Raw genomic sequence first — 21,232 nt, forward strand, 5'->3', positions numbered from 1 at the left:
TGTCCTGCTCTCCTAAATGGTTTGAATGTGGTGACTGTCAAGAGGCGCTGTAAATCCCATCTGCTGAGGTTTGAAGGAAGGGAAAGGAAGAAGTAACAATATGCAGATATAGGGAACTATCCTGTATTGCTCATGGTTTAATCTTCACTCTTCAGTTGTACAATTTTGTTGTATTTCTGGAGTTGATTGCATGATGATTGGCTATTTTTAGGGATGGTGCTGTTAACTGTTAAGGCAATTTATAGTAGGTAGGAGTCATTTAAAATTTCCTCCTTGTTCAGAGAAGCTGACATGTTGAAGGACCAGTCTCATCAGCTGATGAGCTGATTTCTTTTAGTTCTCACTATTGAGAGGATTGGTGTCTTTTCATGGATGTTATTCAGACCAAGCCCATTGCTTGCAGTGGAAGTTGAGTGTTCCCAGCTCCTCAAAAAGACCAAACTAATAAATCAGTAGGGGTAACAGGTGATAGATGGCATGATTTCACAGCCGAAACATGGTAATGCAGCATAGGAAACACATGGGATTCTGGAGGTTTGTATTTTCTTCCCAGCTTTGCCACTGATCTCTTAGGTGACCTGGAAGAAATTGTTTCAGCTTTCTGTGCTGCAGATTCTATATATTTAAGCAGGGAATAAAAACAACGCTTTATGAGGCATATTTAGAAGTGCCGCGCAAAACTCTGCATAGGAAGTAGCTATTATTGTTGTTATCTGTAATAATAAAAACAATGGTATTTTCAATAGAGGCTGAAGTTCTGCAATCTGTCCAATGCCATTACTGCTAAATGCAATTTCTCATTTAATCCACAGCTGCTGCTTTTATGTCTTGTCCTAATTCAAAATGTATTTTTGCTTTTTTTTATGATTCTAGTGCAAGTTGGAGTTTCATGCATGTACTTCTGGCAAGACCATCACAGCTCGATGCGAAGGGCCCTGCCCCTGCCTTCCAGGACCTGAAAGTTCAAAACACAAGATGGAGAAGACTGGTAAGTTGAGCTGTTACTGGGACTATAGTAGATTAATTGGTTCTTGCTATGTTCTTAGAAAATGTAAGAAAGATGTTTCTTAACTAGTATATTTTATACGTAAAGCTTTCTGAGAAAAAGTGAAGGTACAACCAATCCTTTTCTAAACACACAGTGTTTTCAAACATCTCAACTGCTGCAAAACTAACATAAGATAAAATAAGATAGAAAAGATAAAATACTACTTGATGATTCCTTACTTCGTAAGTTAAAAAAAATAATTAGTAGCCTGTGTGTTAACCAAAAAGTTGAAGTCACACATCTATATTACATGGTATCTGAATTCTCGTTTTCATATTTATTGTTATTAACATTATCATTAAAAGTCAAATATATATTAAATAGATATACGTATCTGTATTTATATATGAAATTGTTTCAACAACAAACTCATGGCAAATGATGTTATATAAAACTGAAGGTTGGAGTCTCAGCACAAATGGCTGTTTTCCCTGCCAGCTGTCTGGTGAGTTCTCTGTTTAGGTCTGAAAGCCTGGTGAGCTAATTTAGTCCCCCAGGTCTTTTCCAAGGAAGTAAGCCCAAGCTGTCTCAGAGGGACTGCATCCAAAGGGAATTAGTTCTTGCAAAAGAGACTGATGAAAAGCAGAATTCGAGCAGCAGGGCGAGTGCCGCAGCCAGGTTCTGTCTTAAGGGTTTCCACCCTGCTTTGGGGAAAGCCCTTTGGAAGGGAAAAGAGTTGTTACTTGTGGCTGTGGTTTCTTGATATGAGTACAGATGTGCTGGTGAGAGCATCTGTGGCAAAGTGAAAACTAGCCTTTTTTTAAGTACAGTGTTGTCTCCCCTCTCTTGGAAGAGTGCTAAGAGGGTTAATGCACTGACAGCTGCTGGGCTCCTGGCTGTATTAGTAGCTCACAAAGCCAAAGCAGTGACTTAAGCAGGGTTTGCTCTGTCACGTTAAGCAGTGAAATGTGTTTATTTGCCTTGTGCACCCCAAGGAGTACAAAAAAGATGAAGCTTTAACAGTGGTCTGTTTGACCCAAAATATTTGAGAACCTCTCTTCACTCTTACTCCTCCCCACTATGGACACGTTCCAACAGTAGCAGGCACATAAATAGAAAAAAAAAGTTTAAACAGCACTTCCTCTAGTTATTTCAGGCCCTGTCGCTTCAGCTGAAAACGCTGATGAACCTGCTGGTGATGCTTCACACACCGTATCCTCTAGCACAGCACTAGTTTTCACATTAGGCCTCCATCTACTTTCTAGAAAAAGAAGTGATTCTCCAGCCTAGATTTTGAAAATTCAGATTTATTCCAATTTTTGCAAACCACAGACATTTTTCTGCATAGCTATCAAACTTAGATGAAGTATTTTAGATGGCAAGATTCTGATATCAATATATAACTGTAATATTGTTTTATGTGGCTTGAATCTTTTGGTTACAGTATACCCACTGATAAATTGCCTTATTCATATTTTCTATTTCTTGTAGCCCTTATCAGGCTACAAGAAATATTTCTTTTTCTTTGCCCTTTCTCTTTCTTTGCCCTTATCAGAAAGAGTATCAGATTAATAAATCTTCAGTGACATTTTAAGCTTACAATTTCATTCACACAAGAGAAAAAAGATTCTAATAACCCTTATCTTGATAAATGCAATTTGACAGGGTATATGTATTCTGAAACCCAGGCTTTTGTTTTGCTTGACTCAAAACTTTAACTCCAGCCAACAAAGCATTAATTTAATAGATTGGGTGATCTGCAGAGCAACTTTCCTGAAGGCTTTTTCAAGAGGCCAAACTTGAGCTAACAGTACTCCTGCCATTGCCCTGGTGACAAGGATATTAAATGCCTCAGTTCTGCCATCTTCAGCGTGGCATGAAGAGAGTGCTCTGCCCCCTTGGAGGAACACAGTCACCTGGGAAATAAGGGAAATCATTGCCACATGTGTGTGGAAACATTCAAAATGCTGAAGACACTACTCATCTCCTGCATCAAGTGTATGCAAAGAAACTGCTCATGAGCCTGATTATAGTGGCATAAACAAGATACTTTTACAGGCATGGGAGTGATTGTGCATGTGTATGTATATGTGTATGCAAAAAATAATAGCAGTATAATATTTTGCTTTATCACTGTCTGTTTCTTCCTGGGGTTAGGTGCTGAAAAGCCCACAAAAGGATTTGCTGTTGAGAATCAAATAATCCATAGCAAAGGGGCTTTCTAACTTGCTTTATCTTAAATTTTCTTCTGGATCTTTGAATGTGCCAGTAACGTGCCAGTTAAAGACTTCCTTCAGCTTACCTTCTCAGTCTCCTTTCTTCAGATGTTGTCTTTTTGGCTGACCCACTGAGTGTAATGGGGTCTCAAACTGAGTATTTCAGAGTTTGTCAGTCTTTTAACAAAGAGCTCCCAGGAGTTTCCATGACAAAACATGAGTAAATTCTATATACCAGTATAAATTTTACCCAGGTGCAATTTTAGCAGCATCTGAAAAGGGGTTCGGTATTGTGTGTGTCTGCCCTTTACAGCCTGGAAGCCAGCCAGCTAGCCTTAGGTTTATGGGAGAATTATGAATTCTAATTGCTGACCACAAAAAATTTCCGTAGCACTGCCTTTCGTAAGACTCCTTTATTTGATCAACAAGTAGTGTCACCTGGCTTTGGAGAAATAAGCCCTGACTGGTATCTGAGGTGACATATGTGAGACGTACGAGGCAATCCCATGGCAGAGCGTGGCAGTCCCCCGAAGCCTGGTCACGGCAGCACTTGAGCGATCTCCCCTTCATCAAATCCCCAGACCTCTCAGTCCGGAGCTTCGGACTAGCATTTTGGTTACTTGGTACCTTAGTGTTTTCTCTGGTCTTCACACAAAATTATTTTATTTTCTTCCTATAGTATGATAGTCTCATTAATATTGCTGAATTGGTATAAAAAATGGTCGTTTGATTTCTCATATAAAAATTTGTATAAAAGAATTGTGTAGACAGTTGGGACTCAGTTTCTGCTACTTTTTTAGTTGCCAGGTTTGTGAAATCTATTCAATACAGCGTAATCTTAAGTAGAAAATGATGGAGAGTTAAACCTCATGCCTCATACAGACATGTCAGTGGAAAAATACTAAGGAGAATTACAGTGCAAATGCTTCCAGCAAAATGGAAATGCAGCTCTTACAGCTACTGCATAAACTTTTTTATGCCTATTATACAACAAGGTTAAATGTATGTGGTTGTGAACTCCCAATTTGAAGACAGTTTGCATTAATCTTTACACATTCATTCAATCATATTCAAATATTATTCCATAATAAATTACTTTCAGAAATTAAAAATGTAAAGGAACATTTAATTTCCAGAGTACTGTAATTCTAAATGTCATGACCTTTTTTTATAGGCTTGTGAATAAAATTGGCAGCAGCATCAAAGAAAAGCAATCTAACTGTATGTGCTCAGAGGTAACAATTGACTGCAGTGTCTGAGTTGTATTCCTTCCTCCTCCCTAGGCTCCTTCAAAAACATCTCTGCTTTGAGGATGAAAATCAAGACTAATAATAATGTTAAAAATTAGAATTCCTTTTATAGTGCTAACTGGTACTATGGAGACGTTAATAAAATAGTACCAATGCTAGCAAAAGAAAACTACACCAGAATTACTAGCTTTAATGGCAAATAACAACAATATAATCTCTCTACCATCAAGTTAAATCTTTCAAAAGATGGCAGGATCCTGTTCTTCATTTTCTTAAATGGAATTTTGAGTCAGAGTCAGAGAACAGGACTCTCTGAGGGTACTAATGGAAGATTTTGGAAAAGAAGACAAGCCCTAATGCTTCTTCTCTTTACTTTTTGAGGCCCATTTAGATTCCTTTAGTTTATCAAAAGACTTGGTAAGCTTCATTATGCACAGCAGTATCCCAGCTTTACAATATGCTTCCATGATAGCCACTGACTTTCAACTCAGCTACCCAGAGACAGAGGTTGAGCTATAATCTGCCCTGAGGTTAGCTGCCCTTTCAGAGACTATGTGCCCTTTTATCTAATAATACAAAATGAATAAGGCTATAATTTCAACAAAACCAAAGGACTGGTAACAGATTCTTAGTGGCACCTAAGTGAGAGAAGTTATTTAAGACACAAAGTCCTGTCTGCTGGTGGTTTTCAGGTACCTCTTTCCAAAACCTCTGCAATATTAACTAGAGTTCTCATCAGGCGTAACTTATTTTGTCACTAGCTGAAGCTTCTAAAACCCCTCCATAAACAAAGGACTTCAGATGAGAAACAACCAGTTTTAGTTTTTCAGAACCTACTGGCAAGGGAAGAGGTTTTTCCCTTGACTGTGCAGTTCATTCTATCAAAAAGACAACATCGTGCAATGATTGGAGCATCTCTTGGCAAATGTGAATTTGGAGTTGCAATAATGTGGTTCTGTCGGCCTCCCCCATACCTGTGTGACTCCTGTTTGTTACGTATGTTAACGGTGTAGTAGCTTAGGCAGGATGGTAAGTGTTCAACAGCATGTCAGTGCTCTTTCTGACCATACCCTATTTGTGTTTTCTAAGAAGTTGAGTGCTATACTCCCAACATGCTAGTCTTCATTTGTTGCCATCAGGGTTGCAGAGCCACTGGAGTGGATGCAGTAATCCAAAGGAGGTTGATCCCTATCTGTGCATTGTGTCCTTTGACCTTGCAGAAATGCCCAAGGCAACTTCTAAGAAAATGCTGTTATCTTGATAAGGGAAACGTAAGGTCAATAGGCAAAAGCAAATATATTCAGTTATACTGAGTGTTGTTTCAATTTCTAAAGGGAACCAAGAGAACATTTTTAAGTTACAGGAATAGGTCTTGGCAAGCTCGATCAAGAATCTACCTTGTTTAGGGTATAGTTTAGAATATGAATGGTAGTATTTAACTACCAGCCCTATTGGGTGTGATGGATGAGAAGGTCTAATGTTCCATTCCTTTATAAAAAGAGTACTCAGTGCATGAAATTCATTTGAAAAAATCACAGTCATGTTTCCCAAATGAGTTGTATCGCTTCTTGTGCCTCAATGACTGACAACGAAAAGAATTCAAAGTCTTGGAACTAAGTCTTTCTTTGAAATCCACTTTCAGCAAATATTTCAGTTTCAAATTGCTATTCACAAGTTTTCGTGACTGCAGCGTACATAATTTTAAAGTTTATGAAGTATGAGTCATGAACATGGTTGAGTTGAAATTGGTTCCTGGGTTTGATTTGCCAGGAAATTTTTCCTTTTGTGGCTTTAGCTTTGAAAAATGACTCCTTCTGACACTGAATTTCCAGGTAGATTTTTAAATGACCTATTTGAGTCTCAAACTCTGAGAATGGTAGAGCAAAAACATTCCAAAATTAAGATTACTGAGAGTTTCAAAGCTTTTTAGTATATCTCATTAAAACAAGAAGGGGTTTTTTTCCTGTTTTACAGAGGAGAAATTATGTTTGTTCAAACCAAAGAGTAACTTTCAGTGCACAGTGGATATAAGGACATGGAACACAGTGATGTGTGTTCCAGACACTGACACGATCCTTCTTTGGACTTGATCAGTAAAGAGTAGGATTATTACCTCTAAACTTTGCAGGATCTGATATTTTTGCTCCAAAATTTTCTGTAAGAATACTGCAATTCAGTCTTTTAATTTGTTACATGATGAAATTCCCTTACCCAAGTAAATCTGAGTTATGTAGTATCTTTAAATAATAATTATAATAATAATTATTACTATTTTATTACTATGATTTTTGCCTGCAAGCTTTCACACAAGCAGATCAGTCTTTATTATTCCTTTCCTGAAAGCATGAAGGATTAACTTTTTTCATTTCTGCTAGATATTATCTGTGAGTAGTGAAGTGGCTGCAGCCAATTAATATTTGATTAAAAGAAAGTGAGAAGCAGGCGAGAACAGATACCTTTGCTCTTCATGGATGGCTATTACCATCACCCGCTCCTATCAGAAGCAAAAGCAAATAGCTTCAAGACTGAGACAGCAAAATCAAGTTCTTGCCAGGGTCAGAAGAAAGAGCAAAGTAATGGTAGCTGGAGATGTTTTGTTCTGCTGCTTGACCTCACATGTATCTTCCTTTTGTGCACCAGACAAAAGCAGGAGCTTATGAGAGAAAGGCTGCACATTCTACATATACATATTTCATGGGAAAACTTGTATTTTTGTAGGAGTGTTATGTTAAATAGAATGCACAATCTGAGAGCCAAAAGAATAAAATGTTCACATGCTGAAAAGGAATAGAGCAAAAAAGCTAATAATGAGAATGAGACATGTTAATTGATTGATATACAAATGCTAGTTTTTCCTGATATGTTTTTTATCTTCCTATACCACATCACTCTGATATCATCTGCTATGTCTGTGAAGAAGGTGTGCTTTATCGAGAGTCATATGTAGAACTAGCCTTGGAATAGCTCAGGAAGGAGCCGTAATGGCTCCAAATGCAGGTCCTTTTATTGTAGCTCAGAAAGATGGTGATGCCCTTACAAGAGGTTTGATTGAGAGGCCACCGGGCCCAACTCTTTGCTGAAGGAAATGTTGGTGTGATTGTGTGGTCCATACTTAACCACATCCATAAACTACAGAGGATTGCTTAGCAAAGCTTCGTGTTTCTAACTCCCCATCTGCGTAGGAAGTCCTCCATGCGCTTGGTACATACAAGGCTCTTTCTGGACCGTTTTGAAAATCTGATCATCCTGAAGCATTTATAACTAAGCAATAGATGTTGCTGAATTGGAAACATTGAAACTGCTGCTATTTATATCACTCCAAAATTATATCACTTACATTTCCATCAAATCATACATCTTCTTTGCACTGATTTCTCAGCTAGCTACATATAATGAGGTGATCAATAGTAGTTACTGCTCTCCTTCAAATTCAGTGAAACATCTTTAATCAATGTAAATTAACCTCAAAAACGTCCAAAAATTTTTTAATGACTTTGCTGTATTGCAGAAGCGAGGTGGAAGGAATTTCCATGGCATACAATTAACAAGTCATCATGCAGAACAGTTACAGGTACTGCAAAACCCTTGCAGATAAATCACTTGCAGAATCTTCTAGGGTTTTGTTAGCAAATCAGGACAGACCTTGTAAGGCCTTACAATAAGTAGCTATCACATTTTAAAAGTATGGTACTTCGCTGAAGAAGGCAAGGAGGCATCTTGAATCATGTAGATCAACTCAGAAGCCAGATTATCTTGTAAGGCTTCCTTTCAAATATTTTCATGAAAGCAACAAGAGCGTAGAAGGACAAGGCACAGTATAACCTTGTACGCAAAGTATTGCCCCATTCTGTCCCCAAATCAACTGATATTTACCTACTTTGAGGTGGAAAGGATGACCAGCTTCCACAGGGGTTGCATGCATCAGGATTCACTGGGAAGACCTCACATAATGGTCTTCCCTCTCTGTTTATGCAGGTTTTAATATTCATTTTTTTAAGGAAAAGTTAAGGCTTGGTATCTATATTCCAAAGTTAGCAAAAAAATATTGGAAGAAAAGAAAGTAAAGAATGCAGAAAGTAGCCATCAATTAAATAAAAAGACATTAGTCATGCCAGGAAGAGAAATGGGAGAAAGGTACTACACATAGTTAGATTTAAAGTAGACACAAAACTATAATTTTGGACCCATGCTTTTTTTCTAGGTCCTAGCAAATAATTCTCAATAATCTTTTTTGAGAAGCTGCACTTTTTCTTATAGTGATAGCTGAAAATATGCATTTATTGACTGTTTTCATTGTCTGAAATTCAAAAAAAGTAAATGACTTAATTATCAATTAAAAAAACAGCTTGTGCTGGGAGTTGAGTCTTGTCACTGCAAACGCTTGTACTCGGCAGTTACAGCTTGAGTAAGTAGGTCCATTGCCTTTGGTGAATGAGATAATCTAACTACATTTAAGGATATCAATATTTGTAATACAAGGCCTTTAGCTATTTGTAGAATTCATGTGGTGGTTTTCCTGTTCCCAAATACAATTGACTGACTGCATAATTAGCCAACATATAATGTGAATTGTAAACTTTATAATTGACAAAACAATTCTAAATTTCACCGATATGTGAGCATCGTATTTTAGGATGCAGGTGTGAACAGCCATAATGGTATAGTTGAAGGGCACAAACCTTCACAAAGAAAGACTACAAAGAGATTGCAAACATCATATCAAAAATCACTCTTCGGTTTGAGCAAATACTATTGGATTTTTCACCACCATTCATTCTGGACATACTGAGGTTTTGAATTATATGTGCAAAGTATTTATACAACAGAAATGAAATGCGTATTTTCAGACTGCTGCATTTTTCCATTATAGCTGTGTTGTACAGGAGAATTGCCTGCCCAAAAAGCTTTGTTAGGCTTGAAGTGTAAATTCAGGTTTAAACCTATGATACCTGAATGCTTTTTTACCAAAGAGTATAAATTAAAATATTTTTTGTACTTTCAACAATCATACACAGAAAGCACTCGGGTGTATGTGTGATGCCTGCTTTGATGTGAACTTGAAAAGGAGAAAGAATTCTTCCCCTGTAGAAGTTATTTTGCACTTTGGTCTGGCTCTAAGGTTTCGGAACTCAGCACAGAATCATTGATCATAGCAGACCCCAGACGGATAACAAGTTAGGGACGATACCATCCATTGACTAGCTGTCACTTCTTTGGCATGATCTTCCTTGGATTTGATGAAATTATAGCAGGTTCCAAAATATAACAGACAACTTCTGCTTTAGAGGCAAAAGTGACAGAAAGGAGGAAAAAGCAGCACTAGCAGCAGCGTACCGTTCGCTTTGTTTCTTTCAGGTGTTTGCTGAAACGATGTTGGCTGTAATAGCGACATCACTGTCAGCAGGATTTGCACTTTTAGTAAATGCATCTCTTTAACAAGGTAACATGCCGATAGAATAACGTTGAGCCAGAAATCCTGTCATAATTTTCTGAGGTTGAACCAGGACATGAGACAACTCTTCATCATCGCTAAATAAAGACTAATCCCAGACGGCAGCGGGAGACAGGAACTGCATAAAAATAACTGTGTCGTGGTGTAATTATATTAAAAACAGTAGGATTTTGAAAAATCCTTTTGAAATCTTATGGAAGAAAACTTTTAAGGTTGTGCTACTTCTCTGGCAGCTCTCCGTGGCTGAGGCAAGTCCTTATGTTTTCATTAGCATTTATAGCTGTACCGTTACCCCAGGCTGATCAGTGGATATGGGTTTCACTGCTTGCCCAGGAGCGGTCACCACCTAAAATGGAAATATTATAAACAAATCGATTTGGTAGGTCTCGTCCGCATAACCAGTAGCTCTGGGTTGCTTACTTCCACATGAAGTTCAACGCGGAGGTTCCAGAGCTGTAGTAGGCAGGGTCTGTTCCAGCGCGGGGCATGCACAGAGCTGGGGAGGAATGAGTTGGAGGTGGCTGTCTTGCAGGGACGTGCTCAGCAGCGTGGGGTAGCTGGCAAGCCCAAAGCTCAGCAGTCACACAGCTGCTGTGAGCTAGAAAGGAGCTGGTGTTTCTAGCGTGGACAACGCCATTTCACGCACCTGACTCGGCAAACCCAGATCTGAACAGGGCACAGGTCCCGAGGGCAGTACAGGTGTAACCTTAGAATCGTAGAACATCCTGAGTTGGAAGGGACATGTAAGGATCATCAAGTCCAACTGGGAATTTCCTCCTGGCCCCTGGGAAGGCTTAGAATCATTAAGTTTGGAAAGGACCTCTAAGATCGTCACGTTCAACCATCAACCCAACACCACCATGCCCACTAAACCAGGTCCATAGAATCATAGAATATCTCGAGTTGGAAGGGACCCATAAGGATCATCGAGTCCAACCTGTGTCACTGACCCTGCAGAAAACTTCCCGCTTTGATATGCAAAGGATACAAATGCCACTGGGGTGTATAAACCCACAAAATACAGTAAGAGTGTACTTAGCTCCATGGTAATCAGAGTTTCGTAAACACTTATTAAACAAAATGTTAAAATGGCTATTGATTTTTTTTTTTGAAACCATAAAGAAAAGGTTAGAAAATGACAGGCATAGTAAACACTTAGACCCAGCAAGTAACAATAATTTTCAGACAAGAAGTAATTTGATTTTGGATTGCCAACAAAAACTATTGAAGTGGCACACTGTGTTAATGGAAACACCATCTAGTAACAGCAGGTGTTTGTGTGCTGATAATGATAATTAGAGCACTAAAATCTCTCTCATCATAAACAAAACCAAATAAATAAGACTGGTTTCATATAGTTTTTTCTTGTGGATATTGATTTCTGCATTTTGGGGAATATTTCCCCAACATTTAATACAAGAAAAAGTTTGTAAAATTTCCAGAAACCTGACAGTGAAATAAATTATAGTATTTATCACTGCAGTGTTAAGCTAAAACATCCCTAGGGTGAGGAAAAAAATCCCAAACCTTTTCAATAAAATGCAGGAGAAAATCAGACTTTTGAAATTTCAAATACATCTTTTTCTGGTGGTTTGTTGGGTTTTTTTTTTTCCTTTGCTATCTTAAGGACTAAATTCCATCTTTGATTATTCCACTATAAATTTGGAATAGTTCCATCAACAATGTTGAGCTAGTTGCCTTTGGTAAAGTTATCCTGAGTCTGTGATGGTATAAAAGAATATAGACTAGAGACTAATTGATCATTTCAGAAAGTTTGTTACTCTTTATGCAGCATTGTGTCAAATTAGTTCTGATTTTTTCTGTTTCCAATTCCCTGTTTATTAGTGCAGAAGAAGGGAGATGGTATTTGAGATATCACCACCTCTTTCCAAATATATATGCTTACATATTTTAGAGCTTTCACTGTCCCAACAGGGACATTTCTACATTCATTTTCCTCTGAAGAATTGCATTTTTTTTGTAATTCAGTTTAATGGACTGTGTGTAAATCAAAAAAAAAAAAAAGTTATCTGCTTCCTGTAAAGCAGATGTCTCTCCTTAGAGATAGACTAGAATGAGCACCAGGATCTGCATTTGTGTGTTATTAAAATCTGAATGATTTGGCTCAAGTCCATCTCTGTCAGACAAGAGTCCATCATCCACAGAGAAAACATTTACTAAAATATCTTGCAACACAAAAAATAAATGTCAATATTAGAAAAGCTTCTAGGTAACCCACGTAGGATCTTTATGTCCCAAATGTTAAAACATACATGTTTCTGTCTAGTTATTTTTTCAGATACAGGCTCAAACTCTGAAAACTGGGGCTGGTCACTCAAGATTGCAGTTTAATCTTCCCTGCAGGTGTCCAGCCTCTCTGGAGGTCTCCTTGGGACTGGCTTGGACAGTCAGATCTGTATTTGGAGCTGAATTATAAAGCCATAGTCCCCTAAAAGCATTCAGACATGCCTTTATAATATTTCTAATTAATAGTAGCATAGAAAGTGGCTAAGCTAATGTCCAAGCAACCTGTTCACTGTATGATGATTTTCCAACCTAGTTTTAATTACAATTTTCTAATACCATGTTCCACTAAGTGAGACAGAATTTCATAACTAGTTTGTTTAGAAGGGTATGTTTATGGAGAAACAGTTTAGTTCCTTTATGAAAATATACTATATACAATGATATCACTATATTCTTGGATTTAATAAATTATGGCCTTGGCTCCATCTTGCTTGTCTAAAGGTAATTTTACATATCATCATGTCCTATTTCTCAACTTGTTTACAGTGACAGTCAGGGCCTAGGAGTTATCAGGTACAGACAACACGCATATTCTCTTATTGTCCAAATTGTAAGTATGGTCTGTAACAGCAAGTACTCACTTATCAGGCAATCCCTGTCAACGAGAAAAATGAAAACTGGGTAAAATAAAATCATGTCACAGTCATTTCAGGCAGCAAGTTGCATGTTACAAATGCCTCATTGATCCTTCACGATTGAAATTCAGGTTTAGGCTTTCAGTTCTTGAAAAGGTTGCAATGTTCTTGGAGAGTCTAAGATACAAAAAAAGTGGAAGGGGTATAATCTTTCAAAAAACACATTTCCCTGAGCATTTTAGTTGAGACAACCAAAATTAGGCTTCATTTGGGACTGTAAAGTGAGAAAAAAAAAATATATCTCTGTTCGCAACATGATTTTCGAAACAATTATGGTACATGGTTGTTCATCTCTGTATTATCTCACTGTGAAAAAGGAATGCCTAAGTATTTCTCAAGCATAATACATCTTTTGTTAACATTATGTTATAATATTCAGGTATGGTTAAGAAAATATATGTAGAAGGCGCCTCATTCTGTTTTGTGGTTTTCAGGATGGGATTAATTAGCTTCTGCTTAAGGTATGTTCAGTTGAAATGAAACGCAGGAAAATGCCAGAAACAGCTCTGTCTCCAGAAGTCCCAGTGCCGAGGTACCAGTATAGCACTTTTACTGATAAGACCTTAACGGCCTGAAAAATACTGAAGTCATAGGGAAGCTTTGCAGACCGTGAGTTTTCCTTGCACCAAACCCAGTGTTTATTTGTAGCTGGTCGCATCCAGAAAAAGTGAGATCCTAGAGTTCCACAGTGCAGTGAGGTTGGCACGTGTAACGGTGCAAAGCCTTCCCTCGTTTGTGGTCCTTTCTTCTGAGCCTGATGAGCTGGAGAAGCATTGGAAGAAGTGTCTCATAAATGAAGCACCTTATCTCTAAATTACATTGTTGGTGGGCAGCGGAGAGTTAGTTTGAGGGAAATTGCCAAAAGCACAAAACTAAACAGCGTTATGAAGCATGCATCATGCTTCCCTTTCATTTTTTATGTTAACACTATCTTTCTGGATATTTTAAATAAAAAAATCTTTCATACCGATTTTCACTTGGTATGTTTAAGATTGTTAAATGAAGCTTATATATGAATCACTTTCCTCAATTTAGTAAAATCCGATAAGCAAACAAGAAATTCTCAGCCAAAAAAATAGATCAGAATTTTTAAAGCATGGGGTCGGGGGGGGTATTAGTAAATATAATTTTTAAGTGTTTTGATTTTTTTTAATGTATGAGGAGGAAAGATATATGGTGACTGCTATATAGTGTATACAGTAACTTTGAGAGTGCTGTTACCCAGAAGGCAATGAATAATTAAAATAGATTTTTTAATAAGGAAGCAAGTGGGAGGAAGTGTTATCTGTTCAGTTTACATTTTTAAGAAAAGAAGTCAGGTTGGTTGCAAAAACACTGGACAATATTTCACATTTCTTTTAAGAAGTTCTTTTTTGTATTTTCAATTGGATGTCCTTGAGAACTGGAGCAATAGAAATGGGAAGAAGTTCATTAGCACGAAGTGCATAATTATACACTTGGGGTCTAATAATATGAACATCTGCTTTAATCTAAGAGCTCTTTGGTTAGAAATGTCTAAAGGGGAAAATGACCTTAGTGTGCTAGCTGGTCATGGAATAACTATGAGCAACTATCAGCGGTGAAAAAGACTTAAATAATCCTCAGGTATGTCAGGGGAAGCATTGCCAGAAATATTGGTAATACTTTACAGGGCATTGGTAAGACCTCATCTGGAGTCTTTGTAGATTTGGGTCAGCCATGTTCATCAGAGCTGATTTCAAGATGGAATAGGAGAGAGAGTGAGTTTTTCTTTTTCTCTGCCTCAGTCTGGAGCTAAGCCGCTCCTGTCACTGACTTCTTTGTGCTTGGTACAAAAACGAAGTAAAAAGTCCCATCTCCTAAAAGTTAACGCTACAGCGCTCTTGAAAAGATGTGTTATAGCCGCTTTAGAGAAGACATTAGCCTGGTGTAGGTATTTAAATGGTAGTCTAAATATAACTTTAAGGCAATTCTTTCAGTATGCATTAATTCAAAAAGAGTATATTTTTGCACATAATTTTATAGACTTTTTTTTTTAGTCATATAGTTTAGGGTGTAAAATGAATGAGGAATTTGAGGAAGGGGGAAAGACATCTGCTACTTGTAAGAGATTTAGAAAATGAAAGCTCATGGCAGCATTTCACACTGTCGAAGGTTCTTCTGTTGCAAAGGCAACCTTGCAAACGTCTATCCACTCATGTACCCAGACTGATTTTCTTTCTTTCTTTTTCTCGCTGTCTTTTTTAAGACTTGTCTGTTAAACATCACTTGATTCTATTTTTTCATTACCAACACTACCATAGTAAAGGTGATTGAGGAGTTTCTGTTCTTGGGCTGCTGTAATTTCCATCACAGTTTTGCAAGGCTGTGCAGAGGTGATGTGTTACTGCTGAGTCTTGGGGCACAAGGCATTTGGCTACATTCTTGTGACAAAGAATTCATAAAACGCAATTTATGTGGTGCTTTATGGAACCAGCTGATTAACTGCAGCCCTCAATAAAGGAAAGATGCTGTGTGCAATTGAAGTACAGGTATAAAAGGGTAACAATAAAGAAGATGCTAGTGAAAACAATATATTAAGCTTCTGAGAAGCAGATTCATTGGCAGGTCTTTGCATTTCAAAAGAAATTCAGAACCTGCTGATATGTGGTGGTGCTATTTCATGTTGCACGACCGCTGTTAAGAACAAGGGTTCAGAAACAAACTCCTCCTCCTGACCTTGGGAGACTGAATTACGTTAAAGTAGCTTATGTTTTAAGCAAGCCTGGACATGCATGTCACACTCTAAGAACTAGTGAAGGCCACAGAGTAGCTCCTGCATTTAACTTACTATAAAGAGAGATTATTTTCTTATTTTATGGCAAAAAGCTACCAGGTTCGAAACAAATTTATGTTTGGTTTGTTGACTGGGGATAATTTTTATCAGTATATGTCACAAAAAGTGATTATATATATGAATATTTACACCTTAAGTTTGTAAATAATCCCCAATAATGTTCCAATTATTATTGGAATTCCAATTTCTGTAATTGGAAATTTTGCAAAAAAAAACATGAAGAGTTTGAGGTTGCTCAGTATATCATAAGTTTACAAGGTGATTGGAAGTGACTGGGGGTTGGCGCATTTTTTTCTTCCCTCTGTAGTTTGCACAAGACTTTGCTACACATGATCTAAAGGTTGATCTTCAAGCCTGCTCTGATTATTTAGTAACCTCACAAAGCATTGTAGCATGCCCACTGGAAAACCTGAAATGTGTCTGGGTAAATAACCGGTTCTTTGTGGTAGAGTTGCTGTGTATATAAAACTATCGTATAGCCAAGTCTTTTGCTAATACTAAAGACAGTGCTTCTCTGGCAACATTGAGACTGAAGAATACTGTGTTTTATTTCTCCTGGTGCTTCAAATACATTAATATGGATTAAATGTGTTATAATTTGGACTGGTGGAATCCCTAAGAAAGGTGTTGCATGAATTTAGATTGAAAAGCAGTTATTTTTCAAGTAGATTATCAAGGGGGAAGTTCAGAAGCTTATTTCACTGGTATGGCAAGGGATTGAGAGTAGCAAGAAAGTTTTTAGTCATGAAATAATGGAATTACAGTTATTGGCACAAAATGTGAATATATTATTGTCTCCTTGCCCAATGCCTATCCTAAAGAAGAGTTAACAAATTGGTGCAATCTTTCGTAAAAAGCAGCCATAAATGCAAATATTATATACTATTAAATTATAGCTTCACATTCTAGATGACAGCAAGACAAATTTCAGCATGGTCAGCAATAGAGCATTTTCCTTGGCAACATTGTGACCGGTATATTTTCTTACCCTAATTCAAATGTGAGAGAATACCAGTCTCCAAGCTCTTCACAGTCTTTGAGTAATTGCCGTTTGTTTTTGTCCTTCACCTCTTTGCTCTTCTGAAAACAGATTGTATTCCACAGCAGGGTTTCAGTGATGAGAGGTAAAGTAAACTCTCCTCTAGCAATTGGATGCTTTGACTTACTAAAGTCACTGCTGCTTGACAGAGAAATTGGCTTCCCTTGAGAACATGTGAGTAATAAAAAAATAAAGCTGTAGATGAGTTTGTGTAAGGGCACATAAAATCCAACTTATTCACTGTAGACGTATTTATGAGAAGTAGAAAACTGATTCGCTTATTACTAGTGTGACCATTGTATTTGTTTAAGTCATTTTAGAAGTCCAAAGACTCTTTAAAAGTGTTTATTTCCCTGAGGAGACAAATGCGGGATTCTGTATTGCAAGTCAAGTATGCCAGCCTTTAACAAGATTATGAAAGTCTTTTCTATGGGTCTGCAGTGTGAAAAATGTCCTTAGCTGTAGGTCACAATGAATAAGAGGAGAAGGAAGTAGCCAGAAGACATCCAGCCAGCCAGCTGGTTTTATGGGTACGTTGTTAGACTGACTGTAAACAACTGGTTTCAAATTTAGACTGGCGCTTACAAAAGAGCTGGATGTACACATTCTATTGAAAATACTAGTCTTAATGCTGTAGGGCAAAGCAGTTACAGTATTGGATACTTTTAGGAAATTCATTTTAATAGAATATAATGCCCTGGGCTTCCGCAAATGACTTCTCTTCCTCCTTCAGAATACCCAGATGTAAAGCTAAACTTAGCTTGCTTTATTTCACAGATTACTGTTTTGAATACACATTCCCGGCGTTATAGCAAGGATGAAGAGTGGCATTGATGCCACAATGATAAATGCTCTGTAAATGCCTACACAGAGAGATAAGGCACGTGGATAGTCACTCACCAGCTAATTCAGGATAATAAATGAAATCTAAGTGAGATGTAATTTGTGTTGTTAGTAAATCGCTTCTCATGTTAGTAACGTGCAAATCTATGCAAAATGATCTGTTTTGCATAAAGACATTGGGTTGGAAAGATGCCATGTGGCCTAGCTACAGAAGGTCCTTAACAAATTACATTTATTGTGCAGTGCTTGCTCCCTCACGTTACTCTTCTCAGATAACCTGTATAATCTTAATATAAGTAAGCACAGCCTAGGTGTTTGAATATGTTCTTAATCCGGTTCCTCTTGCTACCATTAAATACTAACCAACATGCCTGTTGTGGGCATTTTAACACTTTGTGCCATCAAAACCCTTTATTTGAGTTCTTTAGGCACTTTGCTAATGTTAATGGATTCAACCTCACATTGCCTTAGGGGTTTGTTTATATACACAGGTAAACAAACGCACACATGGTTTCTATGATTCATAGAACATACTGCAGGAAACCTCCAGCTGAGGTTTAAAGCTCTTGCTTTAATTGCTGGACTCAGCTTCCTTCCAAAACAATAATTACTCTCCTCCATAGAGAGATGTTTCAGTTGGACTGCCAGAGGGCTCTCTTCCAATTTCTGCTCAGGCCTTTTTGTGTAGACACTTTGCTTCAGGGACTGTTGTGTCATGCACATCCTTTTAATTTCTTTCCAGATTCCAGGAGGCCAACTTCTCCCTCACTTTTTTAAATGGCTGTCTTCTGCTGAGAAGTGTTAATACCATTTGCAGAGACCATCTGCCCTCTCGCCAAGTCAGAGTACTTGGGTTCTGTGACACTTGCCAGCTTTTCCACTTTCAGCAAAGCTTCTCCTCTCTTTCCCCATACATTTCTAAATATAAATTAGGAATAGCAGTCAGCTTTTTATAAGGCTCTGTCAGTCCTGTGGATAAATTCCATGTTTATTCTCTCTCACTCCCCATTTGATTCCCCACTGACTTTCGTATGTGCTTGTCTTCTCTTCGGGCCTTTTTCCCTAAAACCAGTACTGTGCAAATAATTGATTTTTCAGTTTACTGACTGGACTGGAAAGTCAGGATTTGAGGGGGTAATTCTTCATGGTAAAGTAAAAGACCTTTTGAAAAACTCTTTTAAAATGAAAACTGACAGTTTTTGAAGCAGAGACATCACTTTGAAATGAATGTGCTTAATTTCAGCATTTCAGTGCTTCAGCTTGTCGATCTCAATTTGTAAATTATTTTGATTGTCTCAAAACTCCATTTTCCAGCACAGAAGCTGTATGCCAAATAATAATAATAACAATAATAATAGAAGTCATCATTTTCTCCCCAGGAGTGCAGTAACTTCCCATGGTATTAGGTATTTTCTGTTAGCGATGATTTTGCTTGGATGTAACTCCGCTTGCTTGTGAAGGCTTTTCAGTTCTGGCATACTTCAGAGACACTTTGTCATTGCATCTGTATTTTAGCCTCCTGTTCACATTCTTAATCTGTGTCTGCTCTAAATAGCAAAAAATCATGGGAAGTTGGAAGAATGTTCTGGAGAGGTACGACTGTACGTTCTCCTAAATGGCACTGGGCATTGGCCATCATCACAGAGCATTAGGCTAAATGAGCTTGGTATGACCATCCCATATTCTTTTATTCCTTAGCGTCCTGTCCCCCAGGCAATTGTTTGTCTCCCTTGGTCTCACAAGACACCCGTTATTCCTTTCCATTCTGCTCAGGGTGAACCTGTTCATATGCCCTTTGAATGCAAATTTAGATGTCCTTGTCACTTGGCCAAAATGGAACCAGCTCCAGCAAGAGGACACGAAAGCAAAACTCAATTTCTCTTCTGCTGCACTGGAGTAATCTAAGGATAGTTCATAGTTGCTCTGTGCATTGGCAGTGTTGTGACAGATTATCCTTCCATACCAAGGAGACATAACTGGCTCCTGCATCGACCACATCAGTGATTCAAATTACTCCTGAAATAGCATTTGCTGGTCTCTGTTGAAGTACATGGTAATCAGTTCCAAAAAGCCGCAGTGATGATTCTCATTTCTGTGTGTTAGAAATCATACTTTACCATATTATGAAAGGAAATGAACAGTTTTTTACTAAAGTGCTTTGAGTACTTATCGTATATGGTATACAGTAAGTGGTTTTATCATTATAGAAAACTCTTTTTTTCTGTCTTTTCTTTTCATGATTGTTTTACCTCAAATAGACTTTAAATCTCTCAGTACTAGTGACTTGCACCATACGCAGAGGTCTGGCAGATGCCAAAAATCAAAAGTTGTAGGGAATACCTATTTTCAGTGGAGTTCTCCATGTAGTAGAGTTGTCAGTTGCTTCAACACTCTCTGGACAATCGGCCAGACAAGATCTCTGCCTGCTGTAAATCCAGATAGCTCCATTAAAGTCAGTACTGATTTATATCAGTGGAGGACCTGTCCTGGAGTATTCACAGTTTGATGGCCTCCTCCTTTCAACAGAAATAAAGCCAACTCTGAAAGAACAGGAGTTTAAAGCAGTTCAGTTCACACCGGTTCATAGGAAGTGTGACCCTTCACATTGCTATTATATATATTTAGGATTCTGTTAATGGCCACCTTAGAAAATTAGAAGTATGTATAATGTGGGGGTATGTTCTCCTAGCTGCCCTAAAGATACATTTTAACCGCTATTAGAATGGAAGGCAAAAGCAAACATGCTATTAACAAATGCAGGATTTGTGCATTAATTCAAAGGTTTGTTACCATGCTTCTCTTCTCATCTCACACCCGAATGTCACCAGCCTGGGAATTATGCAAGATCATGTTTTCACTTTTTTCAAGAAAAGTGTCTTTTGAAGCTTCCTGCATGGGGTTTTAAAACCTTTGATAATTGAAACCATTCTCAGATAATTGTTGGTTTTCAAAGTACACCTGAAAGTGAGAGAGGTTGCTGAGTCCATCTTTCAGATACGATTAATTCAACCCCTTTTCTGTATTCAATATGATACAGTTTTTAATTACATGTTTGTCTACCATTTAGTCCATAGCATCATTTTCTCATTCAGTACAGAATGTTCCTGTTTTGGCCATATGTCACCTTGCACAGTAGAGGAGACAACAGTCACATTGTATTTCTCCAAAGCTGCAGAGCACAAGAGGCAGCAAATTGCGAAGGGTGAAGAAAACAAAGAAAAAAAGTCACATAGGCAGAGCAGTTGATGTGTGCTGCCCTGGAGAAATTCGTTCTTGTGCAGTTCCTGGCACTGATTTCCATTGTAATGCTGCCCATCTTCCCAAGCCAGATTTTTCACGAAGCGTCGCTAGCTGCGTCTTCCAATTTTCCAGGTTCCTGATTTGACACTCTGAGGCCTCATTTGCAGAAGTGCTGAGCACCCACAACTGAAGTGAATGGTCACTGTGAAGTGAACTTGTTAACAGTTTTCAGATGCTGTGAAAAAGCAGGTCCTCAATACCTGGAACTAGATATCCAAAAATTGACTAGCAATGTCCTTCTTGTATTACAAATGCCTTGCTTTGTAGTTTGAATTGCTATATAATAATCTCTATGAATGCGATACTGGCAACAAACAACACTGGTGATTGATTAAACACTTCAGCCTCCCTTCAGAGTTTAATTAAACTTAGCAGCTCTTTATTGCT

The 21,232-nt window shown here is 37.9% G+C and overlaps 1 protein-coding gene across 1 annotated transcript in view; it reads left to right on the forward strand.

Annotated features, from left to right (window-relative positions):
- Positions 1-21,232, forward strand: part of SPOCK1 (SPARC (osteonectin), cwcv and kazal like domains proteoglycan 1) — a 328,609-nt gene that overhangs the window by 257,524 nt on the left and 49,853 nt on the right. The window contains exon 6 of the mRNA XM_075056562.1: positions 874-988. Coding sequence (XP_074912663.1) covers positions 874-988 — 115 coding nt within the window. The remainder of the gene's footprint in view (positions 1-873; positions 989-21,232) is intronic.

This window comes from Buteo buteo, chromosome 24 (genome assembly GCF_964188355.1).
Source record: "Buteo buteo chromosome 24, bButBut1.hap1.1, whole genome shotgun sequence".
Taxonomy (NCBI): domain Eukaryota; kingdom Metazoa; phylum Chordata; class Aves; order Accipitriformes; family Accipitridae; genus Buteo; species Buteo buteo.